At 42.2% G+C, this 21,401-nt stretch overlaps 1 protein-coding gene across 3 annotated transcripts in view; it reads right to left on the bottom strand.

The window, feature by feature from the left end:
* The window catches only part of LOC6607388, a 149,046-nt gene that overhangs the window by 99,995 nt on the left and 27,650 nt on the right, over positions 1-21,401 (bottom strand). For all 3 annotated transcript variants that reach the window (XM_032720422.1, XM_032720423.1, XM_032720424.1), the window contains exon 4: positions 8,780-9,576. In XM_032720422.1, the coding sequence (XP_032576313.1) occupies positions 8,780-9,139 (360 nt within the window). In that variant the 5' untranslated portion in view covers positions 9,140-9,576. The remainder of the gene's footprint in view (positions 1-8,779; positions 9,577-21,401) is intronic.

Here is a 21,401-nt window from a genome sequence, read left to right as displayed (position 1 = left end):
CGCAAGAGGAGCCCAGGGATTATGGTTGGTCAGTAATTAGGGCTTAGGAAATATATGGTTGCGAAATGGCAGGTCATCTTTAAATACAAAAAATAAAATTGGAATCAATTTTTTTCCACTGACTGAAATGAACAAGAGAACATGGTCACACTGCTCCTCCTAAAAATATGCCTCTGATCAATGGTCTCTTTCCAATGGCTGGAAAAGTAATTAAGCCAAAGTTAAATGTAAATAAATAAATGAGAACTCATTGTTGCTGCAGTTGCTGTTGCAGTTGCGTCTGCCAAACATAATTCACTTGAAGCAACATGCAGGGAAAATGCCAAATGTCGTCGGTGCTCCTTCCTCCGCCAAGTGGAAATTTATGACCCCCAGGCGAAGTCGTTGACTGACCAAAAAAAGCCAAAGAAAGAAGGAGAAAAAGGGGAGCAGCCACCGCAACAACTGCAACGGATGCGATGCAACTGAATGGTGCAACAATGTCAACCGAGGGAGGGGCCGCAAGGGGACAAGTGTCCCTCCAATGGCTGCAATTTATGTGCAGAAATATTGTTGAAATTGTTTGAGTTTAACAACTAAATTTCCTCCTTTGTGTGGGTGCTCCAAATTGGTTTTTGCGTACAAGCCTTTTCCGAGGTGATAAAATGGTGCAGGTGGCCACCAAATGGAAATGTATTTAGTGAGGTGTGGCTGTGGCTGGTTGTGTTTTGGAGCCCAGGGATTAGACGCCAACCGATTCGGGGGAATTGTAAATTTATGGCTCCGGCGTGTCATGTGAAAGAAGCTGATGGCTTAACCCATGCTGGTGGACCGTGACAACCCCAAACCTGTTTAGTCTAGCCCCCCAATGATCATCGCCATCATCATCATTATGCAAGTCCTTACGAGGCTGCACAAAATGTTCAACATTTATATCAAATGTCAGACGACCCCAAATTGCCAAATGAATCATAAGTAACGTATCGGAGTGAGAGTGGACCACCATAAAACAGGAAATATATTTATGAAGTAACCCATGAAATACTCCTGCACAGAGAGAAAAAGTCCACGATATTCTGTATTCTAAATGCTTATATGAAAATGCGATTGAAATCCCTGCCGAACTGATAGCTTCAAAATTATGTGCTGATTTGGAAATCACCCATTTCGAGTGGTCACACCATTCTAAAAGGACGTTTTCCTTTATGAAACGGACCAATGCAAAATAATTTTCAGATGATTTTTTGCTGTTTTGGAGACTGGAAACAGGAGATAGGAAGGGAAAACGCTACGCCTACGAGCAGAGACAGCAGAGGGCAATGTCTGCACATGCAAAAATAAACGTGAAGCACCCACTCCCACACACTGGTAAACACACACCTAATGTCCACGACTGAGCTCAAAGCTCAGCAGAAAACTGCAGGCGGCTGACCAACATAAATGGCGCAAAGTTGAAATGTTGACAGGGCCACATTCGTTATGACGTCGCACAGAGAAAGAGACCGATACAGAATGCGAAAGAGATAGAAAGAGCGTGAGAAGGGTGAGCGAGGGCGGGGACGGATGGAGAAAGGCAGACAGAAGTAAGTAAATCAAGTTGTAGGTAAGTGAGATTTATGCTTATGTCATTTAGTGTAAGCCAAACAACATCTCGCAACGTGAACGACCATATCCCCATCCTTAACCCCAGAGAAACCTTTTACTCCACCCGCCCCAACAGCTAAACATCCATCTCGGCGTGGGGAGAGTTATGACAACATGGCCAAGGCAAAAATCAAAAACTCAAACCAAAGCGACCCAAAAATCCATGAGCTGAGGATCCAAACAGATATGAGATGCCTCCACTCCACACCACTTCCATAACCCCAGAAGTTCCCATCTCGTCATAGCCCCGAGCTGCGTTTGCACCAAATTCAGTGACTATTTGCACAACATTTGCAACCAGGTTTTTTTTTTGGGAAGAGGACTAGGCAGTGGCTGAGAATCTGCGATCGAGCTGCAACACTTTTCGATTCACTGAAATTTGCATATATACCCTAGTTTGGGGTGCTATGGTAACATATTGTAGTTTGAAAATATTAAAACTTTTTCAAAATCTTTTCTATATCCCCGAGCTAAGTAAAAATCGATACTAATTTAGTTTATGAGACATAATTCTATATAATTTCTTATCTTAGATGATTCAAATACCTTAAAAATGCTTTAATTTTGAATTAATTTAATTCATATTGGGTATTTGGTAGTCATAGTTGCAGGTGACAATAATTTCCAACTAGTATTTTTTTGGTAACTCGTTTCTAATCGCTGCAGCTGCTTGTTAATTACTGCAAACAGAAACTGCAATCCAAGGATGCATCTGCAACCACCACATCCCTGGACCTCCGCTGCACTTGTGCAATGTTTGATTTATGCATGCAGCCTGGAACTGCTCTAATTAGCTCCAGCTTGAAAACCAGGCCCAAATCTAGAGCAAGGGATAAAGATGGAAAAGGAATAGAGAGAGAGAGGAACGAGGACGAGGATCCCTTTGAATGCAGTTCCTTGCTTCCTTGCCAGGCAGTAAATGTGTCAGGCAAACAACTTTCACTTGCTGGTTAATCATTCAGCGGTTGAAGTCAAGAGCAGTGGAATCTGCCTATGGAACCGCCCACTAAAAATCTAGGCTGCTCGCTGGCCGAACGCCCAATTAAAAGCGAAATCGTTCAAAGGCTGGACAAAACCAGAAAAATGAAATAAACAGAAAAAAAAAAAACAGAAAAACGAGGAATACAAGCAAAGGACGGAGAAGGAGAAGCCAACTACTAAGTTGATGACATTAATTGACATTTAGCAGCGACGGGCATATCAATGGACTGGACAGCACAATCACCCCAAAGCCAAAGGAGAGTCGAGTTGAGTCAGAGATCTGGGGACGGAGCAATGAAGTCGGTACTCTATGCTCCTAGGCCGCCTTTCACTCCATGCAATTGTACAATTGGCTAATGTCACAAAAATCTACAGGCAGTTGCCAACGGCGCTTTGGACGTGGGACTCCCATCATTAGCGTGGCACAATTGTGAAATGTGTAATTGCTGCTACAACAGCAGCAACATCGGCAATAGCATAGCAATAGCAACATCAGCAACAGCGGCAGCAACTATGAGACATACAGACGACACATTGACAGCGAGTTATGTCAACTCGAATGCGATTTGTTTAGCTATCGCATTTCCCCCCTCCCTGCTTTTTTTTAGCTTGGCCGGATTTGTGGCTGCCAATGAGTATATTTTCTTTCGAATAACATAAATTTAAGGTTAACAAGTGGGAAGCATGGGCTGGAGCGATCGGAGTTCTAACTTGAAATAGGAAACTTAAACTGGGTGTGTGACCAAAGCCGAATTTAAAGAAAACTTAAAAGAAAGGGTTTAAGATACATGAAACAATTTATATTATTTTGACTCAGGTCCCATAAATTGTAGGGTACTTCAGAGGCAAGGGTATGAAAAGGCTAAAAGACTTTGGAAACAAATTGAATAAAGGACAAGTCCGCTTCACTCCGCTCATCCTCGTCGCTGCTGCTCCTTCCACGCGCTGTCTCTCACTGTTTTCTGTAATTGGTTATATGAAACGCACAAGTGGCCCTGGCGTAGGCTGCACTGGCCAACTGGGCAGGCCAAGTCCACGTCCTCGACGTCCGCCAGTCCTCGCTGGCGGTGGATGCCAGCCTGGGCTTTTGGTCCCGGCCACCGTGGTCCATTGGGGAAGCTGGTCGCGAAGTGCGCGACAAGATTTATAAGCGCCTGTCAACGAGCTAGCAAAGCGAGAGAGGGAGAGAGAGAAACGGAGAAAGAGAAACCGCCGTGGTCACTTTTTGATTTATAAGCAAAATGTTTGCCGCGTTCCTCAAGTATTTATGAAACATTTCAAGCCAGCGGACACGGCGGCTCCTACTCTTTTTCCAGCAAGTTGACACTGGAGTTGTTTGGGGCCTGGGAGCAAATGGCAGCAGCAGTAAGTAGCCGCAGTAATTGCGGCGGCATGTGAAATATGAGATAAACTCCAAGTAAGGCCAAGTCCATGGATCCACAGCTCGCCAGGCTACCCAGCCCCTTAGCTCCATAGCTCCGCCATAGCTGCAGCTTCGAAGCATGTGGCAAGTTGTTTAGAACTAACCAAACCGAGGAAACAGCAACCGCCACGACAGGCAGGCGACAGGCGACGACAGCATTTTGGTGCCACTTTGCGGCGAATGCGAAATAACTTCGCACAATTGAGCATGCCGACAACGGGCTGCCTGGAAAGTAGGAACAAAATAAAAAAAGAGCACTGGCCACAACTCCCAACTTGGGCATTCTATTAAATTAATCGTCAATTATCAACGGAGCTGCAAATTATCGAGGTCTATGGGGAGCAAACAGCTGAAACCAGGATGCAACAGTGTACCTCAAAAATGGTGTGGAAAAAGTCATTACACACTTGGCAAACTAAATTATGCTTTGCGGTATTTGTAAGAGGTAGTAGCACTTAACTTCAGTTGTTCACTTGTTCCAATAAAACCAATTCCACTTGGAAAGTTTATTCATATATCAAATGTTTCTACCCATTTGCCGCACTCCCAACTGAAAGGGCAAACTCTTTATCAGCTAACAAATCAATTAAACTTGTGCAGTCGGCTCTAATTAAGCCACCCAAAAATAAAAGAGAGACTATTGCCAAATTTTTAGAGGGCCCAGGATCCGGCCCGGAAAAAAGTAAAAGCACAAGCCTTACTTGCATGCAATTGGGCTTGAGCAAACGTTGGAACGTAACGGCCAACTTGTTCGCGTTCGCTTGTTCAATGTGTTTAATTAAATAGCAAGCGTAATTAAATTGCAATTAAATTAATTAAAAAGCACGCAGCCGCAGCACGTTAGCAAACGGTTCGGTTTGCCGTTGTCCTGCCCACCTCCTGTTGCTCGAATTTCAATTCCTGTTCCTGTGCTCCTGCTCCTAACCGTGCTCCTGTTAGGAGGCGGATATACATATATTTTGAAGAGGGTTTTTCCCGCTGCCATTCAGTCGAGTTTAGGGTCCAAAACGGATGGCAGGCGGTGTGAAAGGAAAACAAAACAAAAAATACAATGTTGCTCTGGACATGGATTCTCTTTTGGCCCGCTCACTCCCTCCCACATTTCCACCGTTTCAACCAATTTCCTCATTTTCCTTTGCCGCCGCGCACAATTAGACTTTAATTTTTTATGAGCAATGAATGGTTTCGCAGTTTTACTTTTTGGTGTTAAATGCTTGATTAAGTTGAATGGTGAAAGCTATGCAAATTTTCCCCCTTTTTCCCTCCAAAGGGTTGGAGTTGGAAAATTGGCTGCTTTGATGTTGCTGCTGCGACTGCGGCGATGATGAAAAACTCAATAACAATTCCCGCTTTTTGTCTTAATTAGTGCAATGACAAAAGTTGAATTCTAGCTGCTGGAAAATGCAGGCTCAAGATGTATGCAGATGCTGAAGGAAATGCGGGTAAATGAAAGAAAAGTCACTCAAGCTGCTGAAGACTTGTCCAAAATTAATTGGCTAAAGGATTTGGGGAGATGGTTAATAGAGATTTAGAGGAAATCTGTCAAAGATTCGGGGGTGAGACCCTTAACCCTTGGTTAAACAAACAGCAAGTGAAATATAGTTATATTGAGCTGAGGGTTAAACTTCAAAGCAACTTAAAAATGTACAAGAAAAGTTTAAAACTTGAAGAGTTATGCGTAATTTTAGATCAATGTTATTTATGGCATTTCTTTGAGTTATGAAACCTAAACCATAGTTCCCGCAAACATGATTTATTTTAGCCCATTAATTTCAATTCAGGGGCAGCACATAATCGAAAGTAAATGAGCAGTAAGTCCAGACAAGAACATACCGACTGACCAATTTCCTACAAAAGTTCCGCCATAATGGGCGTATAAAATCAACAATAATAAAGCCACACAGCACGTAGGCAAAATGAACAAATTGAATTGCGGCAATTACTTGCCACGCTACGCAAAATCCAGGAGAGCCAAGGAAAGGGGCAAAAGACAATCCAAACTCGAGTTCATAAAAATGAAATCATGCCACAGCTCAGCCAGAAGATCAAAGAGGACAAATCAATAAAGCCCCGGTGCAGAAATAACTTAAAGTCAGCCAAGTCGGTCGTTCGTTCGGTCAGCAGGCAGGAAGAATAAAATACAGAGGAAATATACAGGAGACGACCCCAAGAGGCAACCAACTTGACCTGGTCAAGGCTAAAGGCACATAAAATAAATTTATACAACGACGAGGAGGGAAAACTAAAGCAAACTGTCTTTTGATCTATGGTGGCTCTACAGCTACAGATGATGACGATGATGATGATGTTGGATGATGAGAATGCCCGGATGGCTGAATGGCCGAATGGCTGCCTCATCCAACAATGTGGAGCAACCTCATCGACCAGTCCCAAGTAAATTGGCATAAGAAATCAGAAATCACAGAAGGCTGCTCCTCGGAGTCCGAGATAAATGGTCATGGCTTCTTCGGCCAAGAGCGGAGCAGCGAATGCAATATTAAGTAAATATACAAAACGTTGTCGGCACGGCGCACAAAACTAATGATGTCGATGAAGCTGGGGGAAAATATCTGCCGATGCCAGGAACTCCCTACTCCCGGCTCCAACTTCCACCTCGACTCCGAGGAGCCCGACTTGGGGTTCAGTTGAGCCTGATAATGATGCGGCAGACAGGCGAAGATACAAGCAGACAGGAGAAGACTGGATTGGCGGAGGAAGACGACTGGACACTGGCGATATACACACGCCAGGTAATAAATTTCATTTCTCAGCTGATATGGGCAATTAAGGAACAATTTTGCAGCTGAATGAGTAATAAATAAAAATTGTATGCCAGCGATATATACGCAGATACAAAACTGCAAGACGTCGACGGTTGTCGGTTGTCCGTTGGTTGTTGGTCGTCAGGCCCCAAAGATAGTTTTCGGGATAAAAATACTGGCCAACGGTGAAGGAGGCGGCCGGTGAGTGAGTGAGTGAGTGACTGAATGAATGAATGAAATGAATGCGGGACTGAAACTGAGACTGAAACTCCGACTGAGAATCTGAGACTCTGCATGCCTGCCCTTTTGATGAAAACAACTCAATGACGTGATTTGTGCCCCCAACGTTGCCGACCATTCCATTCCATCCAGCCGTGTGCCCATCCTATGCGATATCCTGCCTCGTATAAATAAATCACATTTCACTGAACTGATGTGCAAAATTCTTCGTCTCTGCTTAAAAAAGGGTTTCTTCTTCTATGATTTCGTCATCGGAGGGGCTATAACTTTAAGCTGCGAAATATTTTTGCATAATAAATCAAACTTCCGCCGGGGCTGCCGCATCATCTTTAGCCTTTCCCATAGCTTCAAAGAAGAAGTCCATCAAATGTTGCCATTTATCCGGCAACTTGTCTGCTCTTTGGCATTATTTTAATTACACTCGCTCGCAGCAATAAAACCAGAACCCAGAACCTGAAGCCAGAAGGCTAAAGGTATTTTTTAAATGCTCCCTTGCACTGCGAATAATTTTGAGGTGTATTCAATACCAGAAATCGAATCAAAATATAATCCTATTAAAATCTCAAGTGGATCGAACAAATTTAACTCTTATATATTGTATAGGACCTATTGAACTTATTATTGTTTTATTTTTTCTTTACATTTTTTGTTGCAACACTTTACTCTCAGTGCACCTTGTGGATTTGCTGGCCAGAAACCGAAACAGTTTCGGGGCCATCGGTGCCTTTTTGGTAACACATGATATGTCGCCTACCTGGGAGATGCTCTGGCCAGGAGTTGGAGTTACAGTTTCTGGGATTCAGGGATTCGGGTACAATGACGACGAGAAGGGGCAGCCAGAGAGAAGCACTCGCTGAGTGAAGAACAATGGAGACCGTCATGGAGCAACACGACACTCGAGTCTCGAATCTCGAGTCGGTGGATAAGGGGTTATACTATATAGTCGCAGTGGCGAAGCCAAAGCTAAAAGCTACCCATTCCCATACAGAAAGGCCACTGGTCAGCGGAGAGTTGGTGTTGAGCACTTGGATCTGGATGAGAGGAGTCCAAAGACCGAAGGTGGAGTTGCTGCTTTGCCTCTGTTTAAATGTTCTCCATTTTACTGTCAAGTGCGGACCGGACCGGGTTGACATTTGCCAACGATGCAACTGCCCCTGGGATCCCCTCCTGGTATTCCTTTGCCCTTCTCCATTATTTGATTCTGCTTCGCATGTCGAGAATTTTAATTTAAGTATGTAAACTGACATTGAATAGTTTTTCGCCAGGGAGCAGCACAGCTCGTTCGCTTCCCTTTCTTTTTTATTTTATCCTGTTGTGGGCGGCAATGGAACCGATGGGTTCAACACCGGAATCCAACCCAAATACAGGGGGGGTTATTTCATAGTTTAGGGGACCGGGCGAGTGCAATTTCAGTTTTGTTTGCAATTGGATTTCGTAATAGAAAGCTCTGGCCAAAGTTTGGCCTGCAGCGGGTGTGTGCGGGTTATTTCAGCATGCTGGATTGAAAGTTTTATGACAGCAGGCAGCAGGGGCAGATACTTTTAATAGATATTTAAACCCTCGCCCGCCCCGAATATATTCCGTATCAGCCCGGGGAGTCGAATTTCGGCATGTTAATGGTGCTCGGCACGACTTTTCCAAGTTGAATTTTCTGTAGCTCAACTTTAGTATTTTGGGGTAAAGAATTCAAGGGGCTTAAATTGTGAATTGTGAACCCACATATATACTATAAATAAAAAGCTGAACTTACCGGTGTTGAGTATGGATGCGCAGTCAGCCGGACTCCGTCCGTCTCCAGTTGCTCCCGCAGGACGAGCTCCAGTTCGTTGTTGGGCGGTGTTTCGCAGAGGATCTCCATGCTGCCCGAGAGCGAGTTGGGATCGTTGAGCATAAAGTAGACGGATGCGGCGCCCTTTTCCCTCAGCGATCGGATGCTCTTGAGCAGCTTGTGTCGATGGGCAGGATTCTCGACGCCGATGGCGTCCAGATCGGGATCACCAACCTGTTTACAGATCTCCAGGTCGTCGTAACCATTGTCCAGGAAGCTCTCGGCATATTGGGCCAGGCCCAGCGCTCTTAGCCACTCGCAGACAATATTGCTAACTGCCATGTTGATGATGATGACGAGGTATGGGGGTGTATGGTTTCTGCTTGATTTCCGAGTGGCAGATGGGTGGTGATTTTACGTAAGACGTAGCTGGGCTGCGTTTACGTGTGTCCTGCGAATTAGCGCTACAAAATGGCTTCTATTAGTTTCGCTGTTGGCTTGGTGTGCGCGTCACGTGCTCGGTGGGCGTACAGTGCCACGCCTCCTGGTTGCATGCAATTTCCGTTGCCACTTTAAGCTATTGTATTGTTTTAAATCGTCCTCCCTGGGGCATTTTCTCTAATTTATTTTTCCCCGCCCCCAGACAGTCGTAAAAATTCAGCGCGTACACTCATAAAAATTTATATCGCACTTTGAGCATTTTTAGCATAATCCCAAATGGCTCCAACGCTGGTTTATCCTCACATTTTGTTTGGCGCCACCGCTTCGCCGCATTGCTCCTGCAAAAATGGATAAAAATTTTGTGTGAGTTGGGAAAATTTTAGTAGTCAGCGAAAAACGTTTATTTTCAATAATTTAGAGAGCGGCCGGAAAATTGCATAAATTTCAAATGGCTGGCCGCATATGGTGAGCCCGCATATGTCTATGCAAAATAGATAATATAACTCCCCCTCGCCCCCTCCCGCCCAGGCAACCTACCACCACTCCAAGAGAACCTCTCGGAAAATCTGGCATTCCCACCATAATATATCTCGCACAAATCAATAGAGCCCGCGGCTATTGCCACAATTGATGTTGATGACGTTCGTTGCGCCGCCGAGATTCAAATCAAACTCAGAATGCTAGAAAATTAATTAAATGCAGTAGCAGCTGCGGTTTGTTCAACTGCACACGCCCTCTCACTTCATTTCGCCACCCCATCGGAAATTCCCACAATCTTTCGGCTGGGAACGAACTTCTTATCTAGGTAAAGGGCTTATAATGCGTGCATTCCTGCTCATGCACACATATCGCTCCATCATGGACATGTATATATATATATATATATATATATATGGGTGTAAACCCCCTCCAAAACTTGCTTCCGCTTTCAAGAATCCATGAGGCGTTAAACGCAAACTAAAAGCTCATACACACACACTGGCGATATTTTTATGGAAAGGCGTGTGCCGCGCTTTTGGCTCCCTCGTTCATTGATAAATGATTGATTATCAATCCATTCATGGGTATTGAGTGAGTGTGGGAGTGGGTGAGTGAGTGAGTGGGTGGGAGTGTTGTGGGCGCACTGCGGTTTCCCCAGGCTTAGCACTAAAGTTTAGTGTTTGCTTTCAGTTTATCTTTAATGGATTATTTTAGTGGTTGCCTGACTCGTCAACGAGCAGCCGCAAAAGTAGAAGCGCATAAGAATGCCAACATATACTATAGATCCCATAATGCCCATCAAATAGATATCTATCTTAATCTAGATAATACTGATAACTAGTCAAATAAAGTAGTTGCAACATGTTATTGAAATTGAAGTAAGGAAATGTAGAAATTAAATTTTTAAGACTTATTCAAATCTTATTCAACTTATTCAATCCAACCATTCTAAGATCCTAGCATACCCTTTTCCGTTTCTAGTTGCCAGGTATAATCGGTCCCATAATCCAGAAGGCCTCGCCCAATCTCACCAACCCCACACCTTTCGTCAAAGGACAAACATATCATATAATTTATGTTCCACTCCCCAGAACCATGGAGCACCACCCACCCACACTTTTCCCAGTGACTAAGCTGATTTCTTGTTTTTTCAGTCGCTCTTCTCTAGTTTTTCTTTTGCTTTCGTGGCAGCATTGTTGTCGTTTTCGTTGTTTTTGTTGCCTGGTGTGGCAGCTGCTTTGTTTCCATTTTCATTTTCATTGGCATTGAATAGATCAATCATGGACGGGTTCGACGATGGTATTCGGTATTCGGTTCGCCGTACAAATACTTCAATGATGACCAATTATTCACCAATAAAACTGTCGACCAAATGTCATGAATTGAACTTTTACTTGCTGCGCTAAGCGGAAATCAATCGCAAATTGCTGGGAAAGTGATTTTGAAGAGTCTATGGAATCAATTACGAGCTTGAGTATTTTTATTTCAATGATTTAATGGAAAATGTGTGGCTAAAGTGGGTACAACTTCGATGGCAGATTGATTGGAAAATTCATTTAGAGTTATTGGCAAAAAAAAAACCAAGAATATAATTGATGGGTAATTATATTTTCATTTCTATAGAATTTTTTAACATTACCACCATTTTATTAGCCACTCCCTCTCCAACTGCAATCATAATATATTACATTTTTATTATAAAACCGACATCATTTTAAATGCCAGAGCTTCTGGGTCCCTTTGACACACGAACCAACCCTTTCACTTCCGACCTATTGGCTTCGCATTTTTTTGGGGTCAAAGTTTGTCGGGGGCTCGATTTGTTTTGCTTTTGTTTCGAGTTTTCCTCTCCTTGTTTTTGTTTCTGTTTAATTTTGTATCTTCCGCCCACGCAGGGCACAGCGGGTTGGGCAGGGGCAAAAAAAAAAAGTAAAAGAAACTATACCGAACTGATGCGAACAACAATTTAATGCAACATCATCGAATAAATTGTGGCCAGCCGGACTTGTTGCAGTTGTTGCCTTCAGTCAACAAATTGATGTCGTGTGGGCGTGTTGTCGTAACGCATTTTATACAAAAACGATTTTTCTCAGATTTTCGTTTTTTAGGGTCGCCTCGGCCATTTTAATTTGTCTGTCGGCCGGAATTTAGTTCTCTTTTATTGCTTTTACATTTAAACGCTGTCATTGGGATCGTGTTTGACTCTTGGCCTTAGCTTAAGACAATTGTGAGAGGTGTTGGCGAGCAAATCAAATTGCGGCTCAATAAACCAAATTGCCAAGCAAATTGCAATTGCGATTGTTGAGTTTATGGCATGGTGCAGTTGTTGCAGTTGCAGTTGCAGCGGCAACAGCGAGAGCGACAGCAATTGCAACACGTCGCCAACAGCTATGTCAGCTGGCACTTGGCTGCCTGGCGATTTATCTATCTAACATCTCGGTGGGACGGACACGCGGCGTATGCGCAATTGCCATTTAATTAAAAATTATTTGCACAGCCCGGCGAACAAATTTTTCGTTGATTTCATTTATCATTATTTTTGTTGGTTTTTTTTTTGTTTTGTTTATATATATTTTTTGCAGGTGCGCAGCGGAAACGGCATAAACAAAATGTTCACACGCTCGCCGGTCGCACGACTTTGACTTAATGGCAATTAAGATGGCCAAGTCCACGCACTTTGGGGCAATCTAATTATAATCATTAGCTGAGCAAACACAGTCACTATATATATATGTATTTATACAATTTTTGCATAGTCCCCCAAATTGAGCAATAAAAATTATACAGAAATATAAGAAAAAAAAGCAAATAAATTGCCGACAGACCAGGGCGTCTTCATTAATGATAGGAAGTGGAAGTGGAACGATGAAGAGGCGGGCCACCAAAATCCATTTGACAACATAAAATTTTTGTTTCAAGCAACTGCCGCCACTGCGGGCATTAATACCAACGGCTAATTAACTTGTTGTTGAGCTCGTAAAATAGTTTGGCCGCTCATCAAGATAATAACCTAAAGGCCTGGCCAAGTCGGCAGCCAGCCAAGTTTCGGTTTCAGTTCGACTCTCTTAATTGAGCCCAGAAAATTGTTGACTTTTGTGGCGTCAGCTGCAGGAAAAAAGCAGCCAAAAACGATTCACTGTCACACATATATACATGTATATGTTGAGCACTTCAAGAATGTCCCGAAAAAGGGAACGGAACTGGGCCGAGGCGACCTGACTGCAGTCACTTTTGGTAATTAGATTTTCAAGTCGAGATAATGAAGTGGACATTAAAATTTTACAACCTCCGGGCTAAAACAAACGAACATTCACATGAAACCGAAAGCAGGCGAACGCATTCAATAAATTAATTACGAATTTCGAACCCTAGACTAGCCCCTTTTTAATACCAATGCCATCAGGTGAACCGGGGGGCTGAATGCCACACCCAGCAATAAATATTGAAAACTGTCCCTGTCTCGAGGCCAAAACCCGATTTAGATTCAGATTCACACACATGTCTGGCTTTGGCATTTATAATGCACTATGCATGACTCTAATTAAACCGCAATTGTTGTGTAAACTTTAAGCAATTGATTGCTCGGACACGAACCAATGGGACAGGACAGGTCGTAATGCAAGAAGTCTTGGCTGGCAATTAAGCAGCAATCGACTCGAAAGAGGTTGCCATAGCTGCAACAAATGAATCTTGCATTGCAGATCAGGTATCTTGGGATATGGAACCTAAATACCTATTAATTGAGCCGTAATAGCAAACAGAATGATTTATTTTTATGGCTAATTGAAAGCAGATTTTTGTCTATTAATTATGCCATCGATCGATTAGTTAATTTTCTGTCTAAATGCAAATTCAATTAATTAATATAAACAAAGGAGTTTTAAATATTTATGGTTTAAATAAAAACGAAACAAACGTATTTATTATAATTGTTTAAACAGATTTAACAGGTAACTTAACGTCCCATAAATTGAAATAGTAAAATTGCACACAAATAAATGAAACTGGATAATGAATTAAACCAAATTACCAATAATGCTGGACTAATTTAGCAATTTAACTGCAAGCAACCATTAAATCTTTTCAGCCAATTAAACACATCATGTTGTCTAATCAGAAGCCCCCAACCGAAGTTAATTTCCGAAGTAAAAAATGCACTATCTGGTGTCTTTTATGGCCTCCTAGGCCCACCACTTAATTGCCTTCAATTGAAGTGGTATCACGGCCACCGATTGATGTTGTTACTCTAGTTTTATAACCCATTACCAAGAGCCATAAGAGAATATAATAAAAAACATACCACTCAGCGGCCGTCTAATAATGATCTCCCAAGCCCATCGCCCAAGCCACAAATGTTGCAACAATCATAATTTTTGCTCTCCCAGCGAAAATGCTTCATGCTGGGCCCAAAAGCTGATGACCTTTTGGCATTTTGCATTTTGCGAACCGAAAAGAAACACACATTCGCGAAAGGCAAATGCCCCGGAGCCAAAGCTCTCTGGCGCAGTATAAATAAATTTATATCATTTTTTTTCGGTATTCCAGCACAGCGGGTGGTCAACAAAAAGATACTGTAAGCAAAACGCGCAGGTGGCTTCAACGAACTGAGCCTTGGAAAACCCCACCAACTTTAAAAGTCCCCCAAGTTAATGTTTTTAATGTTCCATAATGTAACATTTTTGTCTTTATTTGTTAGTTCAGTGCGGCAAACAAATGGCGCTACAGTTAAGTCAAACTGGCATCCATAAATCCTCATCATTACGCTGACCCCATGAAATGTTAAATCGTTAACCCTCATAATCAAAATTTGGCAGCTCAGCGAGAGACGTTTGCATACTTATTGATTTCTTCTCAAGAGGTGAAAAACGAAGAAAAAAAAATATACAAAAAAATGAAAAGATGAAAAGGAAATAAATGGAGACTCATTATGTAAGGGCGAAGAGCAGGAAGCGGGTGGCAACTGGCTGAAATGCAATAAATTCACATTAAGCTGCTCACATAAAACGCCTGATTGCGTCCCGAGCTGCACTGAGCTGATTCCGTGGGATTGGAGGAATCTCTCAAGCTCCGAAGCTCGAGTCCTCAACACTTTGCGAACTGAAAACGCTGAAAACGCGCTGAAGCCAACATCCTGTTGACAGTGGCAGGCGGCAGCTATCAATATTAAAAGCGCTTATTTGACAGAAATATGACAAATGCCTGACAGCCAAGGGCGTGGCACAGGTTGCCTGCTGTTCCTGATTTTGCCACCGCCGCTGCTGCTGCTGTCCTGCGAAAAGTGCCAAGTCATTAGTGACGAAGGCAACCTCTGCGGGTTGGGTGTGTGTGTTTGTGTGTGGGTAAGGAGGCAAGTGTCAGGAATGCTCTTTGGATTAGTCAATTTCGAATTGCGTGCGTTCATTCGACGGGGCTAAGAGTGCATGGAATCGCTTCGGGTCAGCAAGTGTGAAATATTCTTTCGATTTTGCACATCCCTGTACCACCGCCTGCTGTGCTAGTGACACGTGCAACACTCACGCCATTTCGGAGCTGCAGATAAATGTTCAAACTATCCCCACACCCTGGAAATGAGCATCAACTGTCAAAAGCTGGGCGAAATCAATGAGGCGAACTTCTCTTAAATGTTTTCACCAGTGATGTTACATTAGAAGTTTCATATAAAGATTGCGAATTTTTAATAAAATTTTATGTCATTTCAAATATTTTATCTTTACTTTGTCATTACTATAAAGAAATCTCATTAAATACCCTTAATACCATACGTTCCGTATCTCAACGATCTGTGTAATTTCCGTTTGTGCAATCAGTTTAAGTATTCCCTTTTTTATCTGTATAATTTTCGCATTATTGGAAATATCATTTTTTAAATGCTCGTAAACATGTAGCTTGGTGACAATTTTATAAATATTTTTATGGCGTTTCATAAAAGTTTATACGATGTGCATATTCGTTGGACCCCACTTTCCTGCCCGCCCCCTATCAATTTGTCGTCGCTGCAGTTTATGAATTCCGCTTGGTCCTGCTTTCCAACTCTATATGTTATATGTATGTATGTACATATTTACACACTATATGCACTCTTCCATTTTTTGCGAATTTTTTGTTGTCAATGCAAGTGGTGGAGATAGTCGGTGGAGGACGTGCAACAGCAGCGTTGTCATCGCTTGCAACAATTACTTAAATGCAGGCATAATTTGAGTACGGCAGACAGGCGGAAAAGGGTTAAGGATTGCCGGGGGGGGGGGCGGGAATGTGTGAGGGGAAAAATGGTCAAAAGTTGGCAAGGCAATTTACTCGTCCACTGGTCTGAATATTTTTCACAATTTTATGATTATTACTATGGCTTCGACTATAATTACAATGATTATTATTTTGATGTGTGCGGTTGCCAAATGGGGGAACTTTAAGTTTTTGTAAACATCGATTTAAGTCAATTTTATCGTATGGAAAAGCTTATTGTTGGTCGAAATTTATTTTAAGTGACTATTATGTTGTGCTGATATGGAACTTTTTAAATATAAAGTTGATTTCGCACTTAACCGCAGGCCTAATTGTTATTATCCTTTTGCCATTTAAAAAGTGAATTGTTGAAATGATAAATGAAAATAAATTTTCTTGAAATTATATTTATATTATTATTACCACCACCAACTTTGTCGCAATTGTTTACCAATGCATTAATGAATTTTCAATTTTCCTCTGCTCCATTTTATACGAAATAAACAAATCCGAATAATATTTCATATTTAAATCTGATGGCATTAATTGGTCTTTGGCGGTTGGGCAAAAGCTGTCCCATAAATATTAATTTTGCATTCAATTTTCATTGATTAATTTCCAATTTAGCATTTTGTCAATGTGCCAGATTGTCTTCCTTTTTGCTGTCACATATTTTATCAATTTTTGTAACCCCAAGAAGTCACATAAATCACAACAAATTCTTCCCAGGCGGAAGATAAATAAACTTGGGCTCTTTCCCTCCTGGTTTGCCTTAATTTATTTTTTTGCCATTTGCCTTTGATTGAACCGAACCGAAACCGAAGCCAAACCAAACCTACAATGGCAATTAACCCATAAAAATGAAAATGCCCACATTTACGAGGTTCTCCTCCCTACGGGCACTCCATCAGACAGCCAGGCAGTCAGTCAGTCAAATTAATTGAAATTCAAAGCTTTGGATTTTACTACGCTGCCTGGCTATGGATTTGATTTTGCCATCGCTTGCTTTTATCGCTATTGTCGGAGCAGAGTTTCCGCTTAATTTTTACTCCATTCGGTTCATCAGCATCAGTCCGACTTGTGTTTCCAATGAATAATAAAGTGGAGTGAAGTATGCCAATCCAATCCAATCCAAACCAAACGAGGGGCCGCCGCCAACAGACATGCAGCAGATATAAATCAATTCCCGAGAAGCGACAAAATTTACATTCCGATTTGCCAGCGATCTCTTTTTTTTTTAACTTGTGTCCCCAGCTTCTCTGCTCTTATTGAGATTTCATCGCCGTCTTTGTGGCAGCGGCGCATGCGTCGTCGTCATCGGTTGCTCGATGTTCGAATAAAGTGAATTTATGGCAACGGTTCACACAAACGGCATTGTATCAATAATAATAATAATAATGATAAAAATAAAGAAAGAAAAAATGAAAAAAAAAACCACAAAAACAATCGAAATAAAAAATAAATCGTGGTCGGGCTCGTTACAATTCGTAAGCGGTTAAATGTGTTTAAGTGGGCCTTGATTAATGACTTCCAAGTGCGTTCCTTCGATCGCCTCACGCACTCGCCACGGGATATTGGCAAAGCTCCGGCAACAGGGGGTTAAACGGGGAGCTTCGATCCGCCAGATACAATTGAGAATACAAGCGTTCGATAGGCGTGACTATGATAACAAAGGCCTTGACTAAAGATATATTGATCATGGGCCATCATCATCATGATCGCAGCAATTTGTTAAGTTTAGGAAACTTGTAAGTTTTTGTATCCGCCTCATGATCGAACCAATTTGTTGTCTTTAAGCAACTTTCATCATCATCAGATTGCCTCTATAAATTAAGCCTAAAGCCCTTGAGTTGTTTGCTTTTATCTTTAGCCACTTTTTGTTTTAAAGACAATGCGGGCAAAAACATGAATAGCTAACTTCTTTCAGTTATCAATTAATCAAAACAAGCCTTTAGTTCGATTTTATAAATGATTAATCGGCATGAGTATTAATAGATTTATTTCATTTGGCAAAGATTTTTGCTATTACTAAGCAATAAGTTACACTTTACTACACTGCAACTAGCTACTAAATTTCATTTCCGTTTCGAACGTTTCATCCGCCATCTTCACCCAAACACCCTTGGACGATTCCCGTATCAGATCCTAACCTTTTAACAGTTTATGCCCATCTCAATCCTGTCAAATCTCTTCACTCAAAACATATCCAAATCAGTGTCAGGCCGCATTACCCTAAAAACCACTCAACTAGCTCGAATTTCACATGGTCGAGCCCACGGAGAAGAATTGAAATTTCATCATTTTGATTGGCCTAGCAGAATCTCGTCTCATCCCCAGACAGATGCCTCATAAAACTGAGTCGCCACAGACCATTAATGAAAATTACGATACGATATATACGCATTTTTAAAGGGAAGAGCAGGAAATTTTCCAACCGACTGACTGCTGCTTTGGATCTGATAAAAACCCGAGAATGTCATGTCAAAATGTGGCGCTGCCCTTTAAGCCACTTTTATACCTTAAACCTTATATGACAGAGCAGCGGATCTCTGAGTATGCAGGTAGGTACCAAGGAGGACTTTAAATATATATATATTTCTATATATATCCGATACCCACGCGACCCTCGGCCAGGTTGTGTTCCCCATAGCCTGTAAACTGATCTGCGGCCAAGAACAATACGGCAAAAACGACGAAGGAAGAGGATAACCAACAATTCGGTTGAAATGAAAAATTGAAAAACGAAAGTGAAGGAAGCGCTGAAGGAGGTGGAGTTGTCATTTGACAACGTCGCACAATTACACAACTAAAATGAACAATATTAAACGAAATTATACTCGAAAAGGAGCGAAAGAGACCCAGGCCAACAACAAAAGGCCATTGGCGGCGGCATAAAACAAAAGGGCTCAGAGGCAGAAAATAAAAGACAGAAGGCATCCATCCATCCGAGGGGCAGCTGCCCCTTGGCCAAAGCGGGTTTTGTGTATCATTTTTCATGACATATCCGAACACATGTACGAAGGAACTCCGTCTGTATGTGTACAACAGTGGACGTATATCCTGTCATTGCTGTCAGCCACTTGAAAGTGCAATTGCAGCCGCCTAATTAGTACCCCACACAACCACTCAACTAATTTAGATATAAATGTACATACATACATGCATATTACCCAACTCAGCGAACGCTGAAGAAATATGATAATTTAGTGCCGCCACCCCAGAGAAATGCAAACCCGGGGGACACACACAAATCATTTATTTCGGTTCCCAAGTTGAAGTTCATATTGCTGTGGACGACTTCATCATTTTACGATTATTTCTAGCAATTTCAATGCAGTACTCCTCGCAATCCACACTCCACTCCACTCCGCTCCAAACTCGACTCCTTTCATCGAACCCTTGGAAAATGTGGCGAAAATTTACGATGCCTGTGACACAGTTAACTCATGCTCGACACCAAAACATATATCAAATGTGTGGCACGACTTGGAATGCCAACGGATCGGATCGGAGGAGGGTTACCTGCTTTACCCAGAACTCGAAGCCACAGGCAGACGAGCAGACAGACGGAGAGCACCACCAAACAATAACGTGAAATATGTGCGGCGTTTTGCAATTCATACGCAAAAATGGATGAGGCAGCAGCACAGGGCAACAGCAGCCACATCGAGCGGCCCATTTGAACTGTTCGACCTGCCAATGGACGGTCCACAGTAGCCACCACCGCATATGCAACCGAAACCGAGAAGCGGGGGAACACAATAACACATTGTCTGGAGTAAAACGGAAAAAAAAAGTGCAGCATTGGCAAGTGGCAGGCTTGCAGACTGAAGAGCTACAGTGCGTAGCGTAAGTATATGGTAGCCAAAAAATACAACGCCCAAAATAGCGTGTAATATCATTTTATAAAGTATCTTTAAGTATGCAATTTACTCAGTGAATACCAGCAACACAAAATTTGTAGCTTATTTGTAGACACTTCGTTAATGCATTTGGAATCCTAATGATTCCATGAATTACACGTATATGTACTATATGTACGTATATGTACCTAATTAACAAAACATCAAGTACATCTAGTAACACTTGTAGCCTGCATCCTTATAGCCACATAACGCACTGTACTCAAGAGATCACTCCCGAACCAGACCGCGAGCAGACTGTTTGGCTTGCATTTAATCTTCCAATTGAGTGCATACCACTGTGCTGACATAGATAAACTGGCATGTCCTGGCCATCCGACGCATCCGAGTGTCCTTTGCCCCTGAAACTCCACCAATAATTCACATCTCCACACGCATTTGCCCACCGCCTCTTGAATTGGGCCTTTTTTGGCTTCACTTCCCTTTCACCGGCGGCATTGTCAACATTTTTGCTCTTAAAAAACAATTAATCTTTATTAGTCGATGACTCAAAAGCCAATTAAAAGTCCTCGCACAAACGTTTGCCTCAATCACGCCCATTTTGCCTGTATAATTAATCATTTTTTTTTTTTTTCGGCGAGTGAGAGTGCAAAGCCCAAATAAAGAATGAAAAAGAAATTGTGCAATATCCGTAAAATGCGCAAAACTTGCCATCAATATGCTACGCTCGGATACGTCCATCAAAAATGCACTGAAGCGTAGATCCTTTCCTGTTCTTGCTGCTGCTGTTGGCAAAAGGATTCGCTACGGATTTATTGGCAGCTTGACTTTGGCCCCGGATTTCGGTGCCCATTCTTTCTTTATATATGTATATATTTTTTCCCTGTGTGTTTTTCTTTCAGGGCTCGTGCTGTAAATTGACTTTATGTTGTTGCCTGTGCATAGAAATTGCTTTTTGGGGTTTTGCGCGCTGATTTCTTTCATTCTTTTCCGTTTTTTCGAGCGGGGGTTGCGTATAAATTTTGAAAACATTTTTTGAAGGCCAAAGTTTTGCGTGGTCAGTTCCTAGGCAAAAACAGACCCAAATAAATTAAATATCCGAGCAAGCAATAGAGCGAAAATGTTGGCTCAGGGTCAAATTAATCCACGGACAAATCAGGAGGCCTAAAAAGGAACACTTGAAGGGCATTAACGGGCAGAAAGGAAATAAATTATTTAGCAACCCCCGGATTTTCAGGGTGTGCAAATAAGACAATGCGTGGAAAATTTCAATCCCTAAATGCTGTTAAACACAAAATAAATGAACTTCGCAGAACGATTGGGGTGCTCCTTTCGATGGTGTAAAGGATTTGTGCGACAAGTATTGATGACTGGACAGATGGATATAGTGGCATAGTCTATGGAGGAATATAGCGAGCGTGCTTGGAACAATATGGAAAATCAAATCACATTCGGGGGGTGAACGGCTAGCCGTCCAATAATTTCGACTAATGAAAACATGTTTCCATCCATTTCGGTGGTTGATTCTGTGGCGCTGCATTTTTCACCGGAAAAGCGAGGAAAAGCGGGGAATACAACAATTGCCATTGTTAAGTTTTGTT

The sequence above is a fragment of the Drosophila sechellia genome, chromosome 3R (genome assembly GCF_004382195.2).
Source record: "Drosophila sechellia strain sech25 chromosome 3R, ASM438219v1, whole genome shotgun sequence".
Classification (NCBI taxonomy): domain Eukaryota; kingdom Metazoa; phylum Arthropoda; class Insecta; order Diptera; family Drosophilidae; genus Drosophila; species Drosophila sechellia.
Note: the sequence above shows the minus strand (reverse complement) of the source record. Positions and strands in the feature narration are given on the sequence as shown.